This window comes from Lepeophtheirus salmonis, chromosome 13 (assembly GCF_016086655.4).
Source record: "Lepeophtheirus salmonis chromosome 13, UVic_Lsal_1.4, whole genome shotgun sequence".
In the NCBI taxonomy this organism is placed as follows: domain Eukaryota; kingdom Metazoa; phylum Arthropoda; class Copepoda; order Siphonostomatoida; family Caligidae; genus Lepeophtheirus; species Lepeophtheirus salmonis.
In genome coordinates this window covers 7,045,024-7,072,435 of record NC_052143.2, presented here as the reverse complement: position 1 = coordinate 7,072,435, position 27,412 = coordinate 7,045,024, and the positions used below count along the sequence as shown (strand labels likewise).

Here is a 27,412-nt window from a genome sequence, read left to right as displayed (position 1 = left end):
TTGCTTATGCTTTAATATATCGAAATATGAATTAATTTCGATCATACAACCTTCACTAATTATTGAATGAATAGCTGTTCAGATTTCGATGGACCATCTTTGTACATATATAACTAGAAAATGATTTTCTTAACTTGATATAATACAAAATTATGAACACTCAAATTAATCATGATTCAAACTTTTTGGAAATGAAGCTTTCTTAGTGTGCATATCTAGTTGTATGGTCTTAAAAATACATCAAGGACAAGTATTTTTATATATTTTTTCAGCATTAAGTTTTTTGATGATACTAACCCATTTACATTATAATGCACGTTATGTTGCAAAAGTCAATATTATTTATCAATTTTTCTTCCAGCGATGTGATAAAACTGATTTTGAGATATAAATAATTTTTCGGAGAAACCATATTTTTGTTATAAAATTTAGTCATATTTTTAATGTCTTTGCTGTTATTTATATAATTTTTAATATTTTGTCAAATTGAGGAAGTGAAGTTTGGAACTGTTTTGAATAATGAAGTTTCGACGAACAGTCATAATTTTCTTAAATAATATAGTAGATAACACCACAAGAAAACACTGCACTTTTCATGAGCACAATCGCAATTACTCACTCAATGCATAAATTTTGACTCTCAAGAATTAAAGAATAATAATAACAGAGTGAGAAAGGTCATTAGAAGGTCACTCAGGCTATGTTCCGTTCGGGTTATATGGACGTCGAAAAAGTCGATCAAATAATGGAAATCTTTGAGTTTTCCCGGGATGTGAGACCTTATTTAATTTTCCAGGCACTGAAAATTAGTCAGAAAACCATTTGGAAACATATCAATGAGTTAATCATAACTATGTTAACTTTATTGTCAAACTAAACCGAAAAACGCTGGGAGCTTTTTATTTCACCTGCTATAAAATTATATAATAAAATTTAAATTTTAAAGAAAATGGTCAATTAATAAATTAAATTGATAACTCAATCTAAAAATTTTATAAATTGAGGGCAGCTGAGACAACCTAACGTTTTTGCCCAGAGCCAATAACACAATTATTTCAGATATAAAAATTTATATTGTTTTAATAAAAAAATGTTTTGATATTATTAGAAGAAAATTGGAGGAATAATGTTTTTCTCTGCAATGCTGGGTGAATATGGAACAACAGTTCGGATTTTGTTCTTAAGATAAAAAATTGAGAGAAAACATCGAACGATTTATGAAAGGAAAAAAATATCAATGACGTTGAATCGCCATTAAAAATTTCCATGTATAACTTTATTACATGTATTGTAGCAATATCTCAATCTTGAGTCTTCAGAATAGACAAGGCCACTTATGTATATACAATTGGTGAAACCCTCGTTAAGTCCATATGAATCTCGAAATTCCTCCTCAGCAATCTAAACAAAATATTTATAAATTTCCAATGATTTGAGGCACGAACAACACCCTCTTTAAAATAAAACTGAAAAAGAAGACACTGTAACAATTATCCTTTAGTTTTACTCAAATATATGGTTCTGTCCAGTTATGTAAGAAGTCCTTCAATCTGATAATTTTAAGCTTGAATTTCTTGGATCTATAATATCGATCAATGGACCCTCATGGACATGAGAAGATAGGCTTGGGATATTTTCTTTAACTCATCCGGGCCCAGTTTGGCTTTTGCCATACCCATTCTTCCTCTCCAACGTTTCGGACTTGCTGACGCCGTAAACGGTAGTTCTGGAGACACCCAACTGCTGGATTGCCCGAATGGAAATTCGTCAATAATGTTCAAGTGTCGTTTTCTCGTCTATTACGTAAGCTATATAGCTGAAGTTTGTTTCGTTTTGTAACTAATTGCTTTTGCTTTAATATATCGAAATATGCATTAATTTCAATGTATCAACCTTCATTAATTATTGAATTAGTAAGTGCTCAGATTTCAATGGACCACTTGGTAAACTGTGTTTAATTTTGACGTACGTATGTCAAAACAGCTCCGAGTAATTGAAGCAAAAACAAATATTATTACAAATGTCATGAAAAATACAATGAAATTAAGTTTCTCTGTAAAACTTTTCATTTTGTTTATACTTAACTAATTACCTTAAAAGTTTTTTTTATAAAAACAAAACAATTTTTAATTGAAAAAGACAATTATTATCTTTTAAGAAAAAGATTAATGTATTTGACAATAAACATTATTTATTGCATTATACTTAGAAATACTATACTCATTTTGAAATGACACGTCGTTTGTTATATGATTAGAGTGTAATTAAATTATATGGCTGGCAGACAAAATTAACAAGGGTATTAGAAATTTATTCAATGCTTCTCACGTTGTTACTTCTTTAATAAATATATTTACTATGGTTTTTTTTGTGTCAGCTGTTGATTTTTCTGCTCTTTTTCTCCCCCAGAGTTCTGAAAGTCTTATTTGTAATTTTTTTTGAGTATAAAAAAACTTTGTAATAAAGTTTGGTAAGATTATGAAGTATTATTTAAAAAAATATTATTAAAAAAACATTTCAAATAACAAAAAAAAATCAATTTTATTAGTTTTTATATATTTTATTCTTGACTTGATTCATATTTGACATATTTGAATAAATTGCTCAGTTGTAAGACGTTTGAGAATAATTGACCAACATTTCAACATCTTTTATTTTAGAAAGTAAAATAAAAATACCTCTTTTCAAAATACATATTAAACATTGGATCATAAATAATGCAATAACAATTACAACTTAAATAAAGAAATACACTAATTTATATTCCTCATTCATAAATTGAATGATATTAAAAAAAGTTAAACAAACTCATATTTATTCATTTGACCCATTACTTCCTACCTTTGGATATCAATATCATTCACGTACAATCAAATTTCCCAAGGGAACTCTAAAAGTAAACCTCCGTTTTTAATTCATTTTAATCAATCTATTGACAAAATAAACTTAGCTTAATGTAGCTTACATATGTTGTAGAAACATATGTAAATATGAGTTTTGAATAGATATGCTATACATGACAATAATAGCAAAAATTTGCATTATTTATCTTTTGATTTATATTAAGCATAAGATTTCCTTACGTCCCAGGCAATGCCAGGTAGTAAACCTTCTCTAGTTAAAATTAAAACTTAAGTCCAAATTGGAGCAAAAAGCCAAAGTCTTCATATTTTGCATATTTTTAAACCGATAAAGTAATATCATTAGCAGTTAGTTTTTTATCAATCTTTATTTAGAAATGAAGACTAGAGTCCCATTCATTTCAGTCTCGGTCCTGTCTAGTTCAGTCTTGCATATTATTTCCTAAAACTGATAAAGTTCAGTCCTTGATAACGTCAATCATCTTCTTTTTTTTAATCAGTTCTAGTACTAACTGTCCAAAAATCAGACGGTCTTAAGGACCGGTCCTAATACTGGACTAGACTAGACCGAATAAATAAGGACTCACATAATACTACTTACTGTAGAAATTAAGCTTAATCTCAAACTAAATAATCGTTATTTTATGCAAAATCTCAATCAGAAAAGTATTTCCACTAATTAGAAAAATGTATTTTTGTTTTTGAAATATGTACTTGTCAGATTAAGTTGCTATTTATCCAGGGGTATCAGCATGATTATATCAATATATATGGTTTTTGGAATTTAAAAAATATGTTTTTTTTTAAATAAATTTAAAAATCTATAGCTATTTACAAAAAATGGAAAATGGAAAAGAATTTAATAAAGCACATTTTTTAGAAAATTAAAATTGAAAAATTAAACTTTGCAGAATAAGAATTTGAAAAATTAAATTTTTTTGAAAGTAAAATGTGAAGTTTCTTTATCTACTCACATAAAATTTCCAAAAAATGTGTTCTATTAAATTTTTTTCCCATTTTCCATTTTAGAATCAAGATCAGTACTTTCTCCACCTGTAACCTGAGAAGATGTCTAACACAACCTGCACTTAATCCTTTCATTGCTTATTTAAGCCGTCGCAAAATCCCAATAACTCCCTCTACAGCAAAGCATCAAAGCCATTAAAAATAAGTATCTAACTGCTCCTAAGAAATAGTTTAAGTTCAAAGTACTTTCTGATACTCTTGAAGCAGCCGGGAAATACTACAAAGACGGGCGATCAGATTCCTTGTTCTGCGGTTTAACATGAGAAACAACATACCACATACTGTGAGAATGCAGCAGATTAATGGAAATCTACAGTGGCGTACAAATCATCATTGAAGAGGGATTTACCCTCCAACTTTCAAAAAATGATTTTTTATCAACAGCAAACGACAGAAAAATCAACGCAATAATTACAAAGGCGTAGTATATAGTATACAAATTACGCCCTTCAAAAGACGATAACTTTGGTGGCATATTATCTATATTAAGATTGTATTTTAGGGCTTTAAAGGGGATTATTTATTATTCATTAGTTTATTGTCATGCAGCTATTGATGGTTTTTGGTGATTGAAAGGTAAATCTACATTGTAATATATGATTACCAATGTTGATTAAAAGACTGTAGTTTTTGATGTGTACATTTTACTTGCTACATTATTATATTGATAGGATCTGTATTAGAAAATTGTTGAATATAAAGATAATTCCCTATTGGCCAACAACAACATCAACAAAAATCAAATAATAATGTATTTGGAATAGATTTTAAAAATCCAAGGCTGTTTACAAAAAATAAAATTTTATGGAAAAAAAAATTTCAAAAATGAAATTTCAAATACTGATTTTTTTGGAAAAAATTTCAATAGAATTTTGGTTCTTTTTTAACAAATATAATAACAGTGATTGCTTGTTTTAAAGGAAACTTGCCCTAGGGCTCGTGCTTTTACGTAAAATATAGGAGCTGGCAATATCTTTTTTTCATGAGAATCTATCAAAGTAAACATTATTCATACATTTTTCCTAATATGAAGAATAACGATAACTTATCAAAGTAAGTTACACTAATATTTTGAATTTCCTTTAATTACAATATTACATAAATATATACGATTCATTTATAGTACATATAAAAATATTTAAATAAACAATTCTAAACAGCAAAAATTTATTTATTATAAATATAATTTACTGAAAAGCATAGTGTTTTTTAATTCAAATGAAGATATAGGTTCCCTTGGTGTAAGATTTGCAAATATATAACCATCTCTGGTCACGTCGTTGCAATATTTTGATGATGCTTCAGTCCCATTTTTAACTGCAGTTCGGAGAGCTTGAGTATTAGGGTGGGTATTTTTGAGGGGCTAAAACCCCTTTTTTTATATAATAATTTTCAATAATTTTTTATTTAATCTTTTCTATTGTAATTTACAAGTTATGATTTTGCTAAAATGGTTAATTTTATAATATCAAAAGATATTTAATGCAAAAAGATTTGTAACATTTTTATGGGTTATTGCTAATTACATTCATAATTAGATTCTAATAAAATAACCTTTATTTGAGTAACAAGTAGAATCGAGGACGAAGAAAGTTTCAATCTCAAACTTATCCTAAAACAAATATTCTGCAAACTTTATGTAGAAATACCCGTATTTCTTTTGACAAGCAACATTTTAGCATACAAATTTTAATTGACTATAGTGCACTGATTTTCAAATAAGAGTACGTGGATAATCTCCAAGAGGTAGGTAAGATTTAAAAAAAATATATTTATTTACAACATAAAAAAGTTTATGTTCGGTAGAGAATATGTAGCTGAAAACTCAAAGGGGTTAAGTCAATTAAAAAAGTTTGAGAAAAACTAGTATATACTATTGAAATTTTTGAATTTTTTGATGTAAGATACCAATGAATGATATAATCATTTATTCCCTATTACACTTGAATTTTCAAATTACCGTGCATTGTATACTAAAAAATGAGGGTATAATTCCATATTATGAGACATTTATATTTCAACCCCGTTTTGGCAGCTAAAAACGTTCTCCCAGGCATCTGAAATTTAGAATGTATACTTATTTTTATACATAATATTGAAATGTAACAAGCCATATTCGATTTTCTAACTTTTCGGTTATCGGCCCTTCCTAATGTACAGTGTACATAGATTTATAGCAAAGTGGCAAACAATGTACCAAGTGGCGAACAAAGACCATCTGATAAATATTTGTGTGATTATAACAAGAAATGTAAATGTCAAAGAAATAGAAGGAAAGGGGAAAAGTTGATTTTTATTTTTCAAGATATTTTTGTTTCATAAGACAGAACAGATATTCTTGTAACCATAAATTTTACTCCTTTTTCTCAGAAACTTCACAAAAACAGGATCTGTCATTATTACTTAGAATCTTTAGTTTAATTTAAATGGATATTTAATAAAGTTTAATGCATCCATGAAGCTGATATAGACTTTCAAAGATGAGAAAGGATGAAATTGTATTATAGGAAAGGATAGATATTAATGTGGTATGATTAGGCTCTTATTTGAAATCAAGTTCTTACTTTATAATATTGTTAAATTCTGTCGATTAGTTATATTAATATTATCATGAGTTCCCCAAATTCATCTTCATTTGTTAGCAATATCTCTAAGATCAGAGTATGGAAATGTAGCATTTTGCAATGTGGAGGTGGAAGAATGACAAGGAATTAAAAGGCTCCTAAAAAAATGTTGTTCTTGTTTATTGGGACCTTTGGATATTCTTGGCATCGGCGGGATCAATACATAGAAATATCTTCTATTTCTTTATTGAGTCATGAAACCCATGTGTGAGAAGATCAAATTCCAAATTAGTGGACTGAGCATTTGTTTGACAACTTTTTCTTTCCTTTTGGCCATAGGCAGATCTACAGTTAAGAGACTATTTACTGATTATTTAAAGAATGGGTTCAAACGTAATCGTCATAAATTGACTGGAAATCCATCTAATAACCTGTACAATCAAAATATAAATGAAAGGAGAGAAGGTATTAAACATCTACTGGAGAGTCTAATGAAGGATATTTTTGTGGGGGGAAGAGTTGCATCTCATAATGATCTCAAAACCATACGTTTCCCTAGTCATTGGAATCGGAAAGTTGTGTACTATAAATGTAAAAATTAATGTTTGGTTCAAGGATTTCCTAACTATTGCAGTAAAACAACTTTCATTCGCTATAAGAAATATGTTTGTCCCGAATCGGGTATAACGGGAAGGTGCAGCAATGTTTTTCATATTTGTTATGATTATTCTCAAGAAATTGGCTTATTGTTAAGAGAATCTCTATAAATTAAGCCTTTGGTTTATTGGACATTGAATTTCAATGAAAGTATTAATGATCACTTGAACCATGCCCAAACAGAGGGTTATTAATTTACTAGAAGGTATAAATTATATAACTTTTCCGTTGCTTCATTTTTAAGATTTTAATCTACTTATTTTCTATTATAAGGGACATCAAGTAACTTTGATAGCACAAATACAGATTTATCTATATCTTTTGAACCGGATCAAGAAATTCCAGATGAACAAAAAATTATTTGTTTAAATCACGAAGAATAAAAAAAAAGTACTTTTCATGTGATGGATGTAATTTGCACTGTAAAAATTTGAAAAAGGAAATACATTGCACACATTGCATAAATAAACATTAATAAAATTGTGCAAAAAAATTTATTTGTACAAAATATAAGTCATAATCTATATAAAGAATTAGAAGATCATTTTTATTTGAAGGGTTTTTGTTGCCAATAATTGATTATGGATAAGAACCCATTATAAATGTACCTTTTATACATATATATTATAGTGAAAGATACAGTAGTATGCAAATATTATGATCCTAAATAATTCAAGCTACTTGAAAACAAATGTGACTCAAGAAAAAACTCCTTGATACCTTGTCGAAAGCTAAATATAATTCAACAGAAGTAGGAAAAAGTCTTTATTATGTTTATCCAAGTCCTTTAATATTTTGATCAAATTTGTTTTTGAGAACAATACAATTCCGTTAGTATAATATAGGGTGCACAGAGTTAAGGCTTTTAATAAGTTCAGTATAAAAACTAGCTTTCGAGTTGTAAGTCTTAGCTATCGAGTCCACATCAAGTCTCGAATCTTTGAAATCTTCAGCTTGAATCCATAGTCCTGCCAATTAGTGATCCAAATACTCTTCCTTGCCAGTTTGTAACCTCTAGAAGAGGACCCCCCTCGATCCAATCACTTCCTATCATCTCACCTCGCATTCCATTTCTCCCTTAAGCCGTAAACTTCCGTATCAGCACATTGGAAGAGTAAAGGCCTTCTTCCGCTTTTCAAACACATATAAGAAGTTCCTAATCTCTTCCTTCAACTACTAAAAGATAATCCCCCATTGACCATTGTGTTGCTTGAGGAGTCAAACTCCTCGGTATAATATAGGAGCCTATTTCAAGCCTCAAAGCAGACCTACTGCTTATACGAAGTAAACAGAAAATGTCCCATGTCCTATCAAGAATATAAATAAAGAAGTGGATACTACACAGCATCAACATATTGATATTTATTGTTGTTATTCGACTATTTAGTGATGATATGATCTTACTTTTGATTGAAGGAATTTCTAATATAATATATACATACATGAAAATTCGGTGTGTTTTTAAGCTGACCTGTTAATTTGTAATTGGTAGTATAAAGAATGAATTTTCTTCTCCTAAGTGGTTGTTAATATTATTTAATTCCTGAGTAGTGAACATCCTTTCCTATTTAGATTCAATTATATTCAAACCTGTTTGAAAGTTCGTGTCTGCTCATAAAAGACGGAAAATAACCCTGAGGATTTGTTGCGGAGATATAATTATAGGTCCTTGATGGACTTTGAGTAGAATTTGGGATTGACATCGGAGTAATACTAGAAAATGTTATTGTTTTATCCTTTTTTCTTTCCTCACTTGTCGCTGCTGTTTTTTGCTGATCTAATGAAACATTATTCTTTCTCTCTTCCAAAACATTCTTCAAATCATTTGGATTACCATGTTGATTTACGGTTTCTTTTTTTTTAACATGCCCATTCCACACTGGATTTTTACTGTTCCATATATTTTATGATACACCACAATGATAGCGTATCAAATAGAAGCAAGCGGAAATGATCAAGACTGAAAAGAGGCTCGCTCAAAAACATGTACGCAAAAAAAAAGGACGCCCAATTGAGTGGACACGTATTTTTTCATTCTCATCTTTGTCGTTTTATTTGATATCAAATAAATTATATCAGATCCATTAGGATATCTCAAATTAGGATGATTCTATACAAAGATATAATTAATCATATAGTATGCCTGTACATTGAAATACATACTTTTATATTAATATAGCAATGTTTGTTTGTAATTACGTACTTTCCTCCGTATTAATACTAACATCAACTCTTGCTTCCTTTAATCTAAAAGGATGTTCCATTAAGGAAATTAGGGCCAAAAATCTATAAAAAATAATGATGACTAAACAATAGACATTTAGCCAGTAAAAAATAGTTTATATACGTGTGCTGTATCTCATATATAAAGTTGAGTAGTTTATTAGTAAAAAAAGAGTGTGAAGAGAAGGCGTGAGCGTGACTGTTGGGCAGTCAGCGATAAACTATAGTATATGGATTGGGTTCATTTTTTAGCGTGCCCGCATTTTCTATATAAATAAGGCTATGTATTTAATAACATTACTGAAAATCTAAGCTTTTCCCTTTGGATAGCGAAGTCGTAACAATGGCTTCGTTATTTATTGTTGTTTCCCTGTACTATTTATATATATATTTTTTAATATGTCTCCTTTTGATATTGTTGTCGTTTTTTCTTATTATGTACATGAGCGAGTTACGCTCCCATTTTATAAATATACTTGTCTTTGTGTGTGCTGTAGGTAGCATGTGGTCGCCTTTAATAAAATCAGAATTACTGTCCATTAATTAATTTGTGTTGTGAATTAGGCCCGTCCTTACCTTTAAAAGGAAAGAAAATGCTCGGGAGAGGTTTTATTCACCCTTTATGAAATGATAATAATAATCTTTGCCGAATATTTAAATAAATATTTTTATCATTAATTAACTATATAAATACTAATCAATACACAAAGTAATTATAAGAACTATTAATAATACAAATAGACTTTGATACAATTACATGTATACATATAAAAAAATATCATCAATGACATAAGTTTTTTGAAAATGATCCGTATTCAGATGTCCTTTTTCTTTTTTCGTAGATTTTATTATTACACTCAGCAACAAAGTTTTTAGCGAAAAGGTTGAAGAAAATGGAACATGCTCCAATAAAAAGTTCAAATGGAACGGTTATGATGACAACATATCTAACTTAGCCAAGCCATATCTGGGGAAGAAAAAAACAATTCTTTATTAACCTCTAAAATTTTTGGGTCCGGCTAAGATAATAAATAATTTAATGTTTCTTCAATTCGAAACACATATGTCAAAACATAGTTATGACAACATAATAGGTACATTACATCACTTGGCTTACGGAGTCCACCTCTATTGATGCTTCTAAAAAACTTTTTATTTTCTTCTTGATAAGGCCCATTATTTTCAAACTGAATTCTAAAATCTCCATTATCTTAATGTTGAACAACAATCCATTTCAAATTTTTAAGCAGAAAATAGGTGAAATATACACTGAGATAATATATTATTCCTGCATGTCCAGCACGAGATTGTAAATCCAAAAAACAGTTCCAAGGGATCAATGATCACATATAATTTACTTCTTTTGATATATTATTTTGATCCTTTTTGAGGGAAAAAATTTTTCTTCATATTTTTAAATTACTTAATTTGTGATTTTATTAACAAGGATATGCGAACTTCTTTCTCCGCTTCCAAAAATTGACAATACTGATAAAATAATTGCCTCATCCTACTAAGCCATCCAAGCCTCCTCTCGATGGGATCAGAGTTAATTTTCATTGGAAGAATAAATTGTGCATCTTTTTCATTCAAAAGATATGCCGAAAGTACACTTTGTCCAATCGATGTCTGATATGCAGTGTAAAATGCTTCCTTTCCAACCTTGCTCCTTTGTTGATAATTCCTATTTCTTTAACCAAGAAGCAAATATTATTAAAAAGTTAATTTGCTCTCGAGCATGCTTTTTTTATACTTTTTAAAGAATCATCTCTTTTTGAGATATGAGTTACACTGTTCCAAACATTGAATCACTTCCAAGAATTTTGAGAAGTAACCACATAGATAAGTCCACGTTGGATCTTTCGATAAGTTGAAGTATAATAATATTTTGAGAAAGTTTACGAGCAAACTTCACTGGAAGGTCTAAATTCATCTCAAAAACTTCCTTAACATGCACAAATTCTGCATGAAGAATCGTATAGTATTTCTCAAAAGATGGGCACACTAATATCTTTCTATTTGAAATTATTGTAAAAGTTTTTGAAAATGTGGATGGAATCGAAGAGAGGATAAATCCGTTGGTGATTATTTGCAAAAGGATTTAAAATATATTCACAGGAAGTTCCGTTTCTAAGCTCATCTCAAAAAAACTTCCTATAAGTCGGATGAGCATCCACTATAGTTGCAACAGTCTCAAACCAAATTTTGTGACAATATTGACCATTTTCATATAGTATTCCTTTATAATAGACAAACTAACTTTGGTGATAGGAATCATAGTCACCATATCATTATACCGGCCTAAAATACTTTTTATGATGAAGCACGGGAAAGTTTTTGAATAGTATCCACTCTTTACACATCCCAAAAATTATTTTGCCGGAAAACTCTACTCTTTGATTAAAGTAAACTTAATTAATTATAATAAATATATATCTTTCCTTCGAATCCATTGTCTAAAAGATCTTTAATCGTCAAATTGTTCACATCACCTGTGACTTCAAATATACGTGTTAATTTCTTGAAATAGCGGACAGTAGGTTATTGGATGAGTGATTATTCGCAAATTTAGTTGTAGAGAGGTGGACAAAAATTTGCTACAAAGTTGATATTCCAAGGAGCTTAGGCGATTACTTTTTTCCTTTAGGATGTTGTAAATGCAAATCAAGTTGTTACGAAATGAATTCCAGATAGTCATTCGATATGGATTCTTCTTTTCTAGTGATGATTGTATTAGTTTACTTGCCCCAGCAATAGTCAATGATAGAGATTTAACATACCTATTTTTTAAGAATAATAAAATTGTTTAATTAAATTGACATTTTAAACAGTATTTAATAATGAACTTACGTAGCTTTAGCTGTTGATAGTGAAGTCGATCTTGTGGGTGCAGGTAAGATGGATAAATATGCAGGAGAATCGCGAAATTATAGTGAAATTATCTAATTCAATTTGACCATCAAAAGTACATAGTTAAAATAAAATATGATATAATTCAAAAGTTTTTCTACTAACAAAAGTGTCACAAATGTAAATTGAATAAGTCATAATTTGCTAAATTAATAATAACATTTTTAATTATGTTTATGTCACTATTAATTTATAGATCGATGTTCTGTCTTCAAGAATTAAATAATAATGACAACATCTTTAGAAAATAAAGAAATATGTTTAGATTAACAACTAGAAAAAACCTTTCCCGCTTTCGAGGATTTGTATTATACACCTTTGATACTGACTTTACGTAGCTACAAAAAAAAATTATTTCTTTTTATCCCTTCCTTTTTTTCTAATTGAATCATATAAAATATCGGACCAATTATAAAATTTGTAAGAATTTTCTCCGATACCCATGTTATGAAGATATAAAATATTTGGCCTTATATTTTGTTTTTCTAATTTCGATTGAAAATTTACGCCCCACGTCTAATGTGAAGTGGAGCAACAAAAAATATAAATTAGCATTGTTTAAAAATGTGATAATGTTAGCAGAGCAGATTTATTAAATAAATCTATCTCTTTCTATTTCTGGTGACGTCATTGGGACGAGTTTAGTACAACATAAGTTCAATAAGTAAAAAATTGTGCTTGCTCGATATTCTTTAGGGGATATTTTACTAAATTTAATACCAAAAGTAAGTTTTTTTAATGAATTATATGTAAAACTAAAAGTGTATGTGCAGTGGCTATTTGTAAAATCCCAAGAGGTGCTTCGTACCACCGGTTCCGTAAGACCTTGTAAGGAGGAAAGCTTGGATTTTGGCTTGTCGAATAAAAGACGAATTCAATACTGATGAAGCCAGAATTTGTGATCATCATTTTGATCACCAGAAATAGAAAGAGAGGTAGATTTATTTAATAAATCTGCTGTGCATACCAGCCATTTTCTTGTTGCCTAACCTTATTCTAGTAACATTGATTTACATTTAGTCTTAAAATACCTACCCTGGTGTTCTATAATCTGAGACACTTTGGGCCCCTAAGAAGTTGCTGTCTTACATGTTCACTTCCTTAAATTTGGTTGATTTGATTCTATACTCACCATTTTGTATAAAATAAATTCTAGATTTTAGTTAAATATTTAACAATAAAAATAAGAATTAATTAGAAAATTCCAGTCTTGCATTACACGAATACCATTTCAAAGTCCAGTTATTGCCACATTTCTTTTATAATTTTCAAAACTAACAATTATACTATTAGCATTTTTTTTTTCATAAAACTTTATTCATGTAAATACAAAGTCAACCTATGCATATATTACCATAGTATTATACCTATCTGTATATGTTTCTTTATTTTTTCGAGCTTGAACCCAATAATTAAATAACAAGTCATAAGCCAATATATTTCTATTGAAGTCTGAACAATAACTTATTCAATAATTAATGAAGGTTGATATATCTAAATCATTTCATCTTTCGATACATTAAAGTATAAACAAATTAATTGCAAAAATATACAAGTCTGGGCCCTCTAGCTTAACATAAGTTGAGAAAATGACCCTTGAACGAGATTGCCGAATTTACATTCACGCACTCCAACCAGTTAGGCGTCTCCAGAAACATTGTCTACACCGTCAGCAAGTCTGAAACGTTGGGGAGGGAGAAAGCTCTGTCAAAAATGTCAAATTGGGTACGGATTAGGTATAGAAAACAGCCAAGGCTAATCCTATCAAGTCCATAGGGTCCCATATAAGAGATCTCGAGATTTCTAATCACATTGTCCAGAGGGCATAAAGAAATGTGTGGAAAGAGTTTTGTGAGGGTGGCTAGGCCACTTTTGACACCAACAATGAAATAAACCGATCTCCTCCGTTGTTAGAGTATTTTGAATGTATCTTTTTAGTTCTTTTAAACTCTTTTTGACACATTTAGCCACCCTACAGCTCTGATGACAACCTCCTTGACTATACCTTTTGAGTGCATGTAGAGGGGAAGGACTGTAGTGTTCGTCATTCAAACACCAAGACCGTCAAAGTCACTGTCAGCCAGCACTGGGACGACTTGATAGAGGACTACATTTTTAGCGGGTGCCAGACCTTCCTCCGCCCCATGAAAGCCATCATAGATGCTAAGAGAGGCTACATTAATGATTAAGAGAGCTCAGCCCCACATCTATTTATAGTATTTTAAATTCTATTCTTAATTAATAAATGCTATCTAGCTGAAGTTTAAAATTCAAATTGTTCATATTTTAATGAACCACTAGGTATTTATTCTTATATCTAAAAGCTACTGATAATGACAATAGGTTAATTAATTAACCGACCCCTGTCGGGGTCCCAATGATCTTTTTATGTTTAAAAAAATATGATCTAATTCGTAAAATAAACAGATACACTGAATCACACAATTTGTCCTAACCTTAAATAATTAGCAATTTTAATGGCTTATTGAGCATGTTCTAGTTTTGTCAAAACTACGTTTTTTAAAACTGTAGTTCATAATTATGCTCTAAAAAAGTGTTACAACTATTTAAAACAAAAATAAATAACACATATACTCTATAAAGGGTATTTATATCCCATATTTTTTATCAAGGTTACGTTAATCCTGAACATAATTCATAGCCTTAGTTTTTGTCTATTATTTATTTCAACCATCTTGTATCCTCAATCCTTTTTAGTCTCTTTAGTTCTTGCAACTTACTAATTACCATATTTACTTATAAATAATAATGATAACACCAGGAGGGAGGGTGTATATTTATTTCAAAAATCATATTGAATCGTCATTCGATAAGAAGGCATCCAGCTCTTCGGATCTCTTTCTCCAGAGTGGAGACCGAGCTACGGAAGACTTGTTCTTCCTAATATACTCAAATTCAATTCAAATGATATTTTCCTGGTCCTTCCCAACTCCAGTTGGCGAGTGAAAGAAGGGAGCTCGTTAATTAATTTTTGGTTGGAGTAGTTTATTTTATGAAGTTTTTTCTTTGCCCCTACAATTTATGATTTGGAAGTGTAGAGTGAGACAACGTTTTCATATTGACTTAATAACAAAGTTATATTAGGTACACCGTTGTGTGTTGGGGTTCACAACTCAACACGTCCCCTATGGTAGGAGAAAATTATTATTTTGTTATTCTCATTAATGTGATTAGTTTCGAGAAATCCTCTTTTCTCTTTTGAGTTTCAATCTAATTAGAGAAGAGGAAATCTTTATGGTTTTAAATAAAAGTATTCCATTAAAAAAATGGGCTCAAAAAACAGTTTTCCTCTTCTCTTGATTAATGTATAAAATCGTTCATTTGATAGAAATGTCCTGTTAACGTAATTTGAAGTAGCATATCCGTTAAAAGCTTCTCAGACACCTTTTGAAGTCATGACTATCACTTTGACTTAAAGTGTCCTAGTGGGAGTATCCAGTATTGCCCGGAATAATTATTTGAAAATTCGACTCGACTCAGGACTACAAAATTAAACATTGACCAGTTTCGAAAATTTATATTTGATCATATTAAAAAAGAAAAAAATTGTGCATATGCCTCTTTATTATTGCGTCAAATGAGGGCTCATTTTGAGAAAAATAGTTAATATTAAAAAAGAAACAGAACAGAATGATAAAAAAATGAATTTGAACGAGTGTGTGTAGGTAAAATACAACCAGTGAGCGCTGTTGAGGCTAAAGTACTCCTTGCCTCATCACATCATATTAAAAAAAATTAAGGTATTATCATTATTCTTTAAATCTTGATAATTTGTTTGGAAGTTATTGACTATAGTATAAGCCAATTTTGTTAATTAGTTGTCGCAAAATTACTTCAAGCAATGCTGAATACTTTCTCTAAATACCAATTTATCAAAAATCACTTTAGATCAACTTCAAATCGTGATTAATCTATAAATATATAGTTTATCTGAATATCAAATCAATATTTCTCAAGTATTTAAATCTTTTTATCCTACACATTTAGTTGTCTTTATAAGGACAATATACCATCAAAATATTTTCTTTTGTTCTACAAGCTCAGTAATATCTAAATTTGTCGTTTTTGTATTGAAAAACTAAAAAAGAAAATTTGTTGTTGCGTTTTCTTTTTTTTTGTTTGTTCATTATTTATTTAGTCATGATGGTGTCATCTTTTCCCTCTGAAGTAAGCATTCTAGTCTATCTTTAGTGTAAATTGTTTTAAAAAGGTATACTAAAATGAAACTACACAAATTTAACTCTTGTAATAATATTTTTATTATTCTAATGCTATTTTAAACATATGATGTTATCTCCTTAGAAAAAGTAATTCATTTTCGCTCCAGCTCAATTTTCTTTACAAAAATAGTATGACATCCTTACTAATATGCCACCCACTGAATGTGTATAATCTTCCCTCACCATTGTATATATATATACATATATTCTGTCAATAAACTAGGGCTGTCAGAAAACTTTTGTACCTTCCTGCAAATAAAATTCGAGATTAAAAAAAAAAAAATGAAAAAATAAACTTTATGGCAACAAAACTATTAAAAAAATGAGTTAATTTCTTAGCTTTATTCAAGAAATAAAGCAACTAGTCCTCTTCACTAGTGATTAAAAGTGTGTGTATTTGGGGGATTTAAAAAAATAATATGGTAACCCTGACAATTTGAAGAATGTTTCGAAGAAGAGCAGTTTATCTTTTATGATGTTTCATTAGATCAGCTTCAATCATCTCTGACAAGGAAGGACGGAGATAAACAAATAAATAACTTGATGTTGATCCCCAATTCTACTCTGAGTCCAACAGAGACTTACAATTATACCTCAACAATAAACCCTCAAAGTTACTCTCCGTTTTGTATGCTTTCGACGATGTTCAATCAAGTTTTAAACATAATTGAGTATAGTGGAAAAGGATGTTGAATACTATAGGGTAAAAACTTGATGACAATAGCTCTGGGGAAGAAAAAAAAATCATTTTTCCGTTTACCAATTCCAAAAAAACGGACTAGGAAAAAAATAAAAAAAGATTAACATCACTACTCTTGATTCTCTTCAGTTTTCACTCTAACTGTCATTCATTCTTTATTTTCTTTCTGTTTCTAAATTATGGCTTAATAACGTTTATATATATCCTGTCAAAATCAATTTCAACTTTAGTCCTCTTTTTTGGGTTCAAATTATTGACGTCCTATTTATGCTAATTTTATAATATGTACTTTATATATTCATAAGTAAAAAAATTTTTTTTTTTACATTAACTTTGCTTAATTTAGTTATAACTTAATATATTTACTCATTTTTCTGTAAAAATAATTCATATTATGTATTCTTATAATAGGCGTACGACCGTTTTTTTTTTTTTTTTTTATCTAGTCCATATATGTAAGAAATCATTGTATATGTATAAGCACGGTATGCAGAAATAAATGAAATCTCACAGGCATATAGGATAGGTCAACTCATTACACTCTGATTAAAAGAAGTACATTATATACAGAGTTGATTTTATCTAGTGACACATATTATATTATTTTCAATCCTGAATGATATTGCTGTCAAATCACGTCGGAATAGAACAAGACATCTTATCTCTGAACAGAGCAAGCTGAAACGGTTGGAGAGAGCAAAGAAGATTTTAAATTTTTTCTCAAGACCGACAAAAATTCTTACAAGGTTTTGATCTTTTCGGATGAAAAATACTCACCGTTCATGCCATTGTGAATAAGAAGAGAACAGCTGCTACATCATAAGAGAACATCCATACAATGTCAGCTTCAGTGACAAACAGAACAAAAAATCCTGCAAGAACCATATTCTTAGACGTTCTGGAGTCTGACATCCCACTTATGTGGAGAGGAAGGAGCAGCTCAATGCAGATGCTTTCATCAAATTGCTGGATGATAAAGTGCTAAATTGGAAAAGATAAAAGTTTGGAGACAACCTTGTTTTCATTTCATGATTGAACTCCGTGCCTTCGCGCCGCTAAGACCTTGGCATTCTTAATGATTTATTAGAGAGTTATTTTCAATAATACTTTCAGCAAAGTTAATGTTTATTAATTGTGGACAATGCCGAGTACTTCCGTTAATATATTTCTATATACAACTTTAACTGGATTAAAATACACAATAAATAGTAAGGTTGAACTTTACCCAATCTGAAATAACAGGATAAAAGTTACTATTTTTTGAAGTAAATTTATGGATTTGTTCAGGTACAAATATGAAATAAAATAGCTCTTTTACTTATTATAAAGGAAATACATCTATGATTTTATTGATTTACTACATGAGTCTATAATAATAGAAAATACATTTATTAAATAGGTCTATAAATATATATATTACGTATATATACATAGAAAGTCTAATTATTTTGGGATTCTTTACAAACAATTAGATACACGAATAATGATGAGAGGTATCGACTAGATTTTTTTTAACAAGTAAGTAAGTAATATGAATTATCACTTGATTTAAAGTGTACATACATTGAATAACGACACAAGTTAAAGTGTATAAGTCAGAAACACATTCACAGTAAGGACTAGGTTCGTTTTAATAATTATTTTTTTTCTAAGATGAGAATATATGAGACTTAGATTTTATTTGTAATAAGGTATGAAAATTGGTTTTGAGGTTGAGAGGATACTGTTGGGGGTGAGGAAAAGCGAAGCATTCGTTTGAAGGCTCTCTTAAAGTTTCTATTACAGAGAGGGTATAGGATAGGATTGAGGGTTGAATTAAAATATCCAAACCATATTGTCACTGTATGTACTGTAGAACTCACACACTGATTTGCTTCACCGCAGTATGCCACAACCATGAAGAGTGTGAAATAAGGTAGCCAGCAAAGTATGAATGCTCCTACTATGACACCTAGCTGCGTTGCTGCTTTTTTTTCTTTTGCAAGAACAGTTTTAGGATTCGCAGGTGTCAAGTTCGAGGTAGAGCATTGAGGTTGAAGAAAGAGGTCGGATCTTTGTTTTCCAGAGCCTCCTCCGTTAGGGCAAAATAAGGTACGGATCCATCCGTTTCCTTGATCCACAGAAGTGTTGATTCTAACGCTAACATCTTGTTCATCTTCATCGGAGAATGAGGACGAAGGGGTTGCAGAAACTCCGTTGATTAATAGATTATTGTTACTGTTAACACCAGCAGTGCTAGATGTTTTACTATTATTTTTGTTGTTAATTCTATTTGTAGACGAAGTTGGTAAACATTTCCTTGAAGATCTGTAGCATTGACGATGGTTGGAATGATCTAACTTGTGATTGATGTGTACTGATAGATTTGCACTATTGTGGCATGTTTTTACGGCTGTGGTGGACTTGTCAGCCTTGTTCTTTTTGGAAGAATCTTCAGCATCTTGATTATTTGAGGACGAAGCATTGTTCACGTACTCTACATTGACTGTTACGCCTTCAAATACAGTTAGTACTTCTGAGTCCCGATAGTGTGAGTTTGAGGGTTTTTGTATTAATGGTTGACCATTTTTTGATTTTACTGTCATAACAGAAAGTTTATGGAATTCAACAACTGATGAATTTACAAAATTATTTCTTGGTCTATCACTCTTTTTAGAAGACTTGTTGAGTCGTGAGCATGTGTGATGCCGTCTCTTTTTTTTCTTCTTCTTCTTACTCAAAAGATTATTCTGAGGCCCTTGACAATAATTACTTTCAACATGGTCATGTTCAGTAAGTGAATCACAAGTCATATCATCTTGCATAGCAGCAACTATATTAGTTGTAATGGGCGTTGAGGATTGGGCCATGCCAGAGGTGGTTGCTCCAAGTCTTTCTATGTCTTCAGATCGACGTCGTATCGCTAAAAATATTCGTACATTGATAACTATCATCATAATGACTGGAATGTAGAAGTTGAGGATTGATGTGACGACTTTAAATGTAATATTTGTAGCAAATTCTGTATCGCACACTCCCTCTGTAACAAAATACAAAGGCTTTATTATCAATTAATGTTATATATATATATAAAATATAAATGTTATTAATATGTCTGTACAACCAAATAAGTAATGCTATATAAAAAGATAGAGTTAGTTAAGTGATAAACACTTATCAAAAAAACTTAATAATAGCATACCTTTTGAATTTACAAAATATACTAAAGAAATCTATTAATACTTTGAAGAAAAAAAAATCCTTATACAAATACATTAAGGCAAAATATATCACTCCACTTCTTAATCGTATTATTGAAATCCTTCGCATTCCGTATATTTGCTCAAATGAGAAGAGTATTTGATTCGAAATAATTATTATTGCACTAGTAACAAATTTTGATACGAGTACATTTTGTATTCCTATCAAATTATTTAATCAAGCCACATGATTTCCCTTCAATTATTATTATACTTTGTAGATACTAATTGCAATTCTGAAAAGTTCTAACTCATATATGCAGATTTGTGGCTCATTACTATTTTTATGTCTCATAAAGTAATTCAGCAATTATAAATCGATTTTATTACTTCATTTTGATCTATTGCAATTATTAAGTGTAAGAAACATGGATACTTGAGCTATAAAATGTGCTATATGATATGTTTGATTCAAACCCACCAAAGTTTGACAAAATATACCAACATATATTAGGTTGTGTTAAAATAAATGAACAAGCTATGGTAGTTACTAATTGTCCCACAAATTACATTCGGATGTAGGTTGTTAAAGCCAAGTACAGCTCCAATAGTTTTAACATAGTGAGTTTGAGTTAGAAATTAAGGAAAATAGACAATAATTTTTTTTGAATAACTAATAATAATCCATAATTTGGTATTATTTCTATGTATTATAGCAAATTAAGGTATAATACGACTTATATTATAGGTCAATTACAGGGTCGATCTTATTTCGTGGTACACCTTTTAATATTTTCAACTTTTCAAGGGTAAAATTTAGAGAAGAGTTTGCTCAGGACATTTATTTTACAAAATCACATGCTTGGCATAACATTTATTCAAAATGGGAGCCCTCATCTCTAATAATTGACCAAATGCAAGGCTTAAACCCCTTGAATACCTTAACTATGAAGTCATACTCGATCTTGGTCCACTCCTTCTTGACGGAGGCCTCTATAAGCTGTCACTCCTGTGAGGAGTAGCGCACACTCTCTCCTCCGGACGCGCCTACAAAGAGTTTTTGTCTCTCCGAAAGGCTTGGGGCTTAGGGGTGCAATTCCACAGAGCTCCATTTTGAGTGAAAACAAAATTCTCTACAAAATTTTCTCTGGGCCAAGGTAGCACTTTCTAATAAGGAGTTCAATTTAAGCATTGAGCCGCACCTTCCTTTCCACAAAAATGGGAGGACAGACTCCACAATGACCAAGACCATTGTTCTATCTGGATTGTTTGTTCTGAAGACATGTCATAATGAAGCTGATACATTTTCTGGATATTTGGTTGTGATGTAGCGGTTGTTTTGCTTATTCACAGTGGTATCAATGGTGAAAAAAAAAAATCACCAGAAAACAGCAAAACTTTGGCCGATTTTCTTTTGGCTTTGATAAAATTTAAAATCTTCTTTGCAACTGTCTCAGCTTACTTTGTTCAGAGATAAGATGTTTTGTTGTCCTCCTCTGTTTTTTTTGCACTAATGTAAATCCGAATAGAAAATAATAAATTGTGGACCATTAGATAAGATCAACCCTGTATAAGTATTGTAGATAAAAAAAGTTATCTTACAAAACTCTTCAGTAACTCTGAACAAAAATTATCTAGCTAGAAAATATGTTTGCTAAGAAGCTGTATAAAACGATTGAGACAAGAAAATGAATAAGAAGAAAATTGATCAATTTGTTGAACTATGGTCCTCTTTGTACTATGTGGTACAATCACTTACATTCCCCCCCCCCCTCCATCATTGACTTATAAATATATCTACTAATAGTAATAAAGAATCAATACAAAAAGAAAACAATTATATGTATATCCAAAATTTGTAGCTATGAATTTAAGCCAAGGATGGAATTCCAACTTTAAGTCCATAATATTAAACTGATCTCCGTTTTTAAGAGTCTAATTTATATGATATAAGTGAACGACAAAAAGGATTATTTTATAACAAGAATGTTGATTGTCCCAAAAATTCATTTTACCTCTGAATAATGTAAACTAAATTTTGTGGCCGCAGTCTTTGATGTTTGAGAAAATAGGCAATAGGCATGTTGCAACTTTATCTGGTCTTTCCTACTTATTCGTAAGTAATTTTTATACAAATAATTCAAAATGTACAGTCTTGACCATCCAATTTAATTCTAAAGCTTACAAATTGTACAAAATTACAATTTATACACAAATTATATGATTATTCAGTTAGTCTTTCAACCTAATTTAGTCACAATATGAAATATTTGAATTTTGTTTTAATTGATAAAGTAGTGTTTCTCAAATTTTTTGAGTTGTTTACAACTCTTTTTCATTTTTACAGAGATCTTTTACCACGGAATATGATTAATAAAAACGAAGTCCAAGGTTTGTTTACTATTATTAATCAAAAAAGGGATCAAAGGTAAAATATATTTTTGTAAAAATTTTGTTGTTAATTTTTGTTCCACGGTCCACTTATGGGACGCTCCCCAGTATTTGATAAGCCATGAAATAAGAAATAAAAAAATCTTAATGTGATTTAATTTTTTAATTAAATTTATAATAAGTCCTTGTGTTTAGTAACTGCGGGATTAAAGAAAAAAATAATAACTTAGTTTTTATTTGAAATGAAAATATGTATTTTTTGAAGGAGCAATAAAATATTATTTTTCTTTCAAATTATATCATCGTTTATTATGAACAAAATGTTGTATATACAAACATGAAAATATTCTTTTAAATATCCCTGATACTGACTAGTCAATATATATATATCAGATTGGCTGAAAGAAAAACTTTTCAATAAATTGTGAAAGGTTTATTGCTTCATATAATTTATGTAATCATAAAAAAATTCTCAAACAATGCTCATTATATACAAATGTATATTGGACATAGAAATAAATGAAATAGACTCTACTCTTTAGTTAATGTGTACAATGTAATCTTTGCATCCAAAAGTAATAGTTTTCAACCTTCAAATACATACATATATTTTTACGAATAAATGCAATAAGTTTTGATTAAAGTTTCAACGAAATTATTAGTATTATTACTTTTTTTTTTTGTCTTTTTTATTTAGAAATTTCCTTTTCCCTCGCCAAAGTTTGAAGGTTAATACTTCCTTACTCATAGATTTTTGTATTAGCTTAATTTATTTTTTCATATTGTTCTTTATTACGAAATACACATAGGGGAAAAAGTTACTCAATTGTAAACTATAATGAGTTTGTCAAATTGATCTTTTAGTAATTAATTTATAAATATAATTTGTGCGGATATCCCATTGAATTACCTGGCTGTTGTCTTTTTCCGTTATAAAGAATGTGATGCCAACCAAGAACAGGAATAAACCACATTGCAGAGGCCAACCATGCCAGGCCTATCATAATAAGCGCTCTTTTTTTGGTTCTTTTACGCAGATACTGGAGAGGTGTCGATATGGACCAATATCTGTCCAGTGACAATATGCAAAGATTAAAAATGGAGGCTGTGGAAGCAGTGTAGTCAATGACCAACCAAAACTGACACACAACGTAACCAAATTTCCAATCCCCTAATAAAAGAAAAATGATTGAAATTACTTGCCGTCAATTTGCCGTTGTATAATTAAAATATAATTGAATTGAAGTTTGAAAATGAGTGTTGTGCTGGGCTTAATTGTAGTAGATTTACAAAATCAACTGTGTAGTTTTATTGTGATAATAAAATCAGTATCTGCCAATATTTATTGTACATCAGAGATACTAACCATCAAAAGTTCCTGAACATGAGCTAACAAATTACATATACAACCTTCTTTGGGTATTGTTTCACTTTTTTGCAATTACAGGGGTGTCGCCTACATCCCCTCCCCCAAAAGAAGGAATGATATATTTTCACTTAAAAATTTAATATTTCAAACTTTTTTCCCAAAAAAACTAACTTTTTAAAAATAACTTTGGATTTTTGAATTTTTTTTGGAAATAAATTTCGTATTTTCAATATTTTTATTGAATAGTTTTAGATTTTTGACTATACAAAAAATTTAATGTTTATCCTTTTTTTTGTGAATTTTTGTAGATTTTTGGAATTTTTCGAAAATAGCTATGGATTTATAATTTTTTTTTTTAGTACATAACTATCAATTTTAGATTTTTTTTTCATACAATTTAATATTCTATTTCTATTTTCAGTGAATAGCTGTGGGATTTTGATATTTTTAATTAAAATATGTAATTTTTGGATTTTTTTTCAAAAACATTGATTTTTTCTAAATTTTTTGATTTTTGGATTTATTTTTCAAAAATGAACACAAAAAAAAAAAAAAAAAAAAAAATACATATCTAGCTCTGGGGACGCCCTTGAATTATTAAAACATGTGTTCAGATTGTAATTGGATTCTCCAAAACCATAAGTAGACTGGAAAATTTTAAATATGAAACCAAAAATAAAAATTATTCTTTTTGATTAAGAAAAGAGGAAGAATTATTATTTTGTTGGTGTTTGCAATGAATTTGTACTTTTGTAACAAATTACTAATGTAAAGATTATATGTTTTTCTCCAATTATCTATCTTTTTAGATCACCTATCATTGCGAAACAGAATTAATTTAAAAATTGAATCACTTATTCGGGGCTTTGCTGATTTAAACAGGTTTTTATTAATTTTTTCCTTTTAGAGCTATTAGATCACGTTTTCTTCAGATTTTTTTTTTTAAATTGGTTCATTTTACTTACTAGAAATATCAACTACGGATGTGCCTTTAACATGACGTCACTGAAAATGCTCTATAATAAATAGAACTAAACAAGTAGAACATAATATGAATGTATTTTACATATAAATATGTATATTGGGTGCTACTTTGAAATTTGAACTTTTACAAATTTAATAATTAATAATGGTTGAGTGATTGAAATTAATTCATATTTTAATATATTAAAGTGTAAACAAAAATTTGGGGTCCCTAGATTACGTACAAGTCAATAAATTAATTTTGGAGAGGAAGAAGGGCTATGTAAAAAATACCAAACTGGACCCGGAGGAGTTGAAGTAAATAACCCAGGCAAATCTACTCAAGCCCATGAGAGCACTTGCAGAAGATCTCAGGGTTTCACACAAGACTGTCCAGCGAGCTTTAAGAAAGTGGGTGGAAATAGTTTTTTGAAGGTTGGGAGGCCTCATTTGACACTAACAAAAAAAATAAACCCATCTTTTCTTTTGCAAGACTATTTTGAGTTATTTTTGACAATTTTGGGGCCCTACAGCCTTAATGCCAACATCCTCGACTACAACTTTTGGTTCATTGCCCTCAAAGCCATAAGTGCCAATAAGGCCAGATACATTAATGATTAAGAAAGCTCAGGCACACATCTATATATTGTATTATATATGGTGAAATTCTATTTTAATTAATAAATGATATCTTTTGAAAGTTTAAAATTCTATGTGCTCAGATTTTAATGGACCACCCGGTATTCTACCAATGTTATGATATCTACTCCTTTATAAGAATGTTACATTTCACGTCTCATTGAACATGAAGAAACGTTTTATTTTGGACGTATATGATAGCCCACTTATGAGTTATTGAATGATTCCTACATTTATGCATAGGTTGAGAAAAAGTTCTTGTACAGTCATATTTATAGGGGATCATGTTTATACAAAGTATTACCTTCGATATAATTCAATAAATAATATTCAATATTAAGAAGTTAAATAAAAAAGAATAATATTTATTGTATTTGACGAGAAAGTAATATTCGATTATTAGACGTAAAAAAAACCAACTTTGTTGGCATATATAATTAATGGACTATCGTCGAGTTTTAAACAGGCTGGCCACTCTAATAAAGGTCAATTTAGTGATAGAGGACAGCTGCTTTTTCATTCTTTCTGTGTGTTTTTTTTTCTATAAGTACAGTAAAAACAAACCATAGAAATAATAACACAAAAATGATAGAAAAGTGCAAATAGCGTATTTTTGCTCGGATAAGTGAGTCGAGCTTAATAATTAGATTATATTTACTTCAAATTCTTTTTAAATACCTTTTTGTCCCATTTCCTTTAGCCTTCTATTTGTCTTAGTACTCAAAAACATTTTTATTACTATAAAATATCTCTTAAAACCTTTGCTTTGGTCTAAAAATAATTAGAAATATTTTGACATAGTAAATTCATTTTTTATAGACATAATATAAAGGACTATTATATAATATATTAGATTTGGACATATTTAAGTAAAGTATGAGTCATTCATATTCAAAATTAGAGTTTATTGAAATCCAAATTTAGATGTTTATCGTATCGCTATGTATTTAGAAAGTAATACAATGATTTATCTTGAACATCAAAGTAATAGCACTTGTACTTTAAAAAAGTAATCATATGAAAATTTAAAAATACTGGATATTCTATTCTTTTTATATAAATATATTGGGAAAAGATAATTACTTATCATATCTATCAATAAAAAATTAATAATTGAATAATTTTACAAAAGAGTAATCTTAATACTTATTATATTATAAAATATACATTATTAGATCAATCTTTATGAATTGACTATAAAGAAAAATGGCTGCTCGTAGAAGCATTCACCAATTAAATTATCGATTGGGAGAAAGTCATCAAATAGATCCCACTTAATCCATTAAAATTGTTTATTCTGCAAACCATTAAATATTTCTATATTTATATTTTCAAGCATGTCAAAGATGATTTTTATACCTATTCTTGAGAATGGACAATTCAATATATAAGTTTTTTTCTATAGTTCTTTATAATCTGTCTATCAAATAATAATTTAAATCAATGGAGGATATTTCCTATCAAATCATTTTTAAAAAAAAAATACAAATATCCATTGCTTAAAGTTTCATATTTTACACTTAACTTTAAATGTAATTTAAAGTACAATTTTGGACAGACTTTGGAAATAAAGAAATTTGAAATAGATTATGGAGATCAAATATTAAGAAAAGTTTAAAAAAATTACAATTATAAATTTCAAGCGCAATAAGTTTTAATGATATAACCATTTCCTACTACTTTGATAAA

General features: G+C 29.4%; 1 protein-coding gene across 1 annotated transcript in view; it reads right to left on the bottom strand.

The window, feature by feature from the left end:
- Positions 1 to 18,494: 18,494 nt before the first annotated feature.
- Positions 18,495 to 27,412, bottom strand: part of LOC121128611 (histamine H1 receptor) — a 110,422-nt gene continuing 101,504 nt past the window's right edge. The window contains exons 4-5 of the mRNA XM_040724205.2: positions 23,663 to 23,923; positions 18,495 to 20,201 (exon numbers count right to left, since the gene is read on the bottom strand). Coding sequence (XP_040580139.1) covers positions 18,853 to 20,201; positions 23,663 to 23,923 — 1,610 coding nt within the window. The 3' untranslated portion in view covers positions 18,495 to 18,852. The remainder of the gene's footprint in view (positions 20,202 to 23,662; positions 23,924 to 27,412) is intronic.